The sequence below is a fragment of the Cystoisospora suis genome, assembly GCF_002600585.1.
Source record: "Cystoisospora suis strain Wien I chromosome Unknown contig_3019, whole genome shotgun sequence".
Lineage (NCBI taxonomy): Eukaryota > Apicomplexa > Conoidasida > Eucoccidiorida > Sarcocystidae > Cystoisospora > Cystoisospora suis.
The window spans coordinates 12,223-12,446 of record NW_027155814.1 but is presented as its reverse complement, the minus strand read 5'-3'; the positions used below and the strand labels follow the sequence as shown (position 1 = coordinate 12,446).

The window sequence follows — 224 nt, the reverse complement described above, 5'->3', positions numbered from 1 at the left end:
AGCAGACGGCTGATCTCGTTGTAAAGCGTCTCGAGGATGGGAAGCGCTACGGCATAATTCTTTTGCCTGAAGGTTTGATAGAGTTCATTCCAGAAATGAAGGTGCTTATCAAGGAGCTCAATGAAGTCCTATGCAGAAACAGTGGGGTGAGCTCTAGGCAGTTCAGGGATCAAAAGACGCAAGCCGAAGTGCGAAGGAAGAAGAAAGACAAAGAGAGAGAGAAA

General features: G+C 46.9%; 1 protein-coding gene across 1 annotated transcript in view; it reads left to right on the top strand.

Annotated features, from left to right (window-relative positions):
* Positions 1–5: 5 nt before the first annotated feature.
* The window catches only part of CSUI_006039 (6-phosphofructokinase), a gene marked incomplete at its 3' end in the record, with an annotated part of 12,427 nt that continues 12,208 nt past the window's right edge, over positions 6–224 (top strand). Inside the window, exon 1 of the mRNA XM_068066204.1 lies at positions 6–146. Within this exon, the coding sequence (XP_067921820.1) occupies positions 96–146 (51 nt within the window). The remainder of the gene's footprint in view (positions 147–224) is intronic.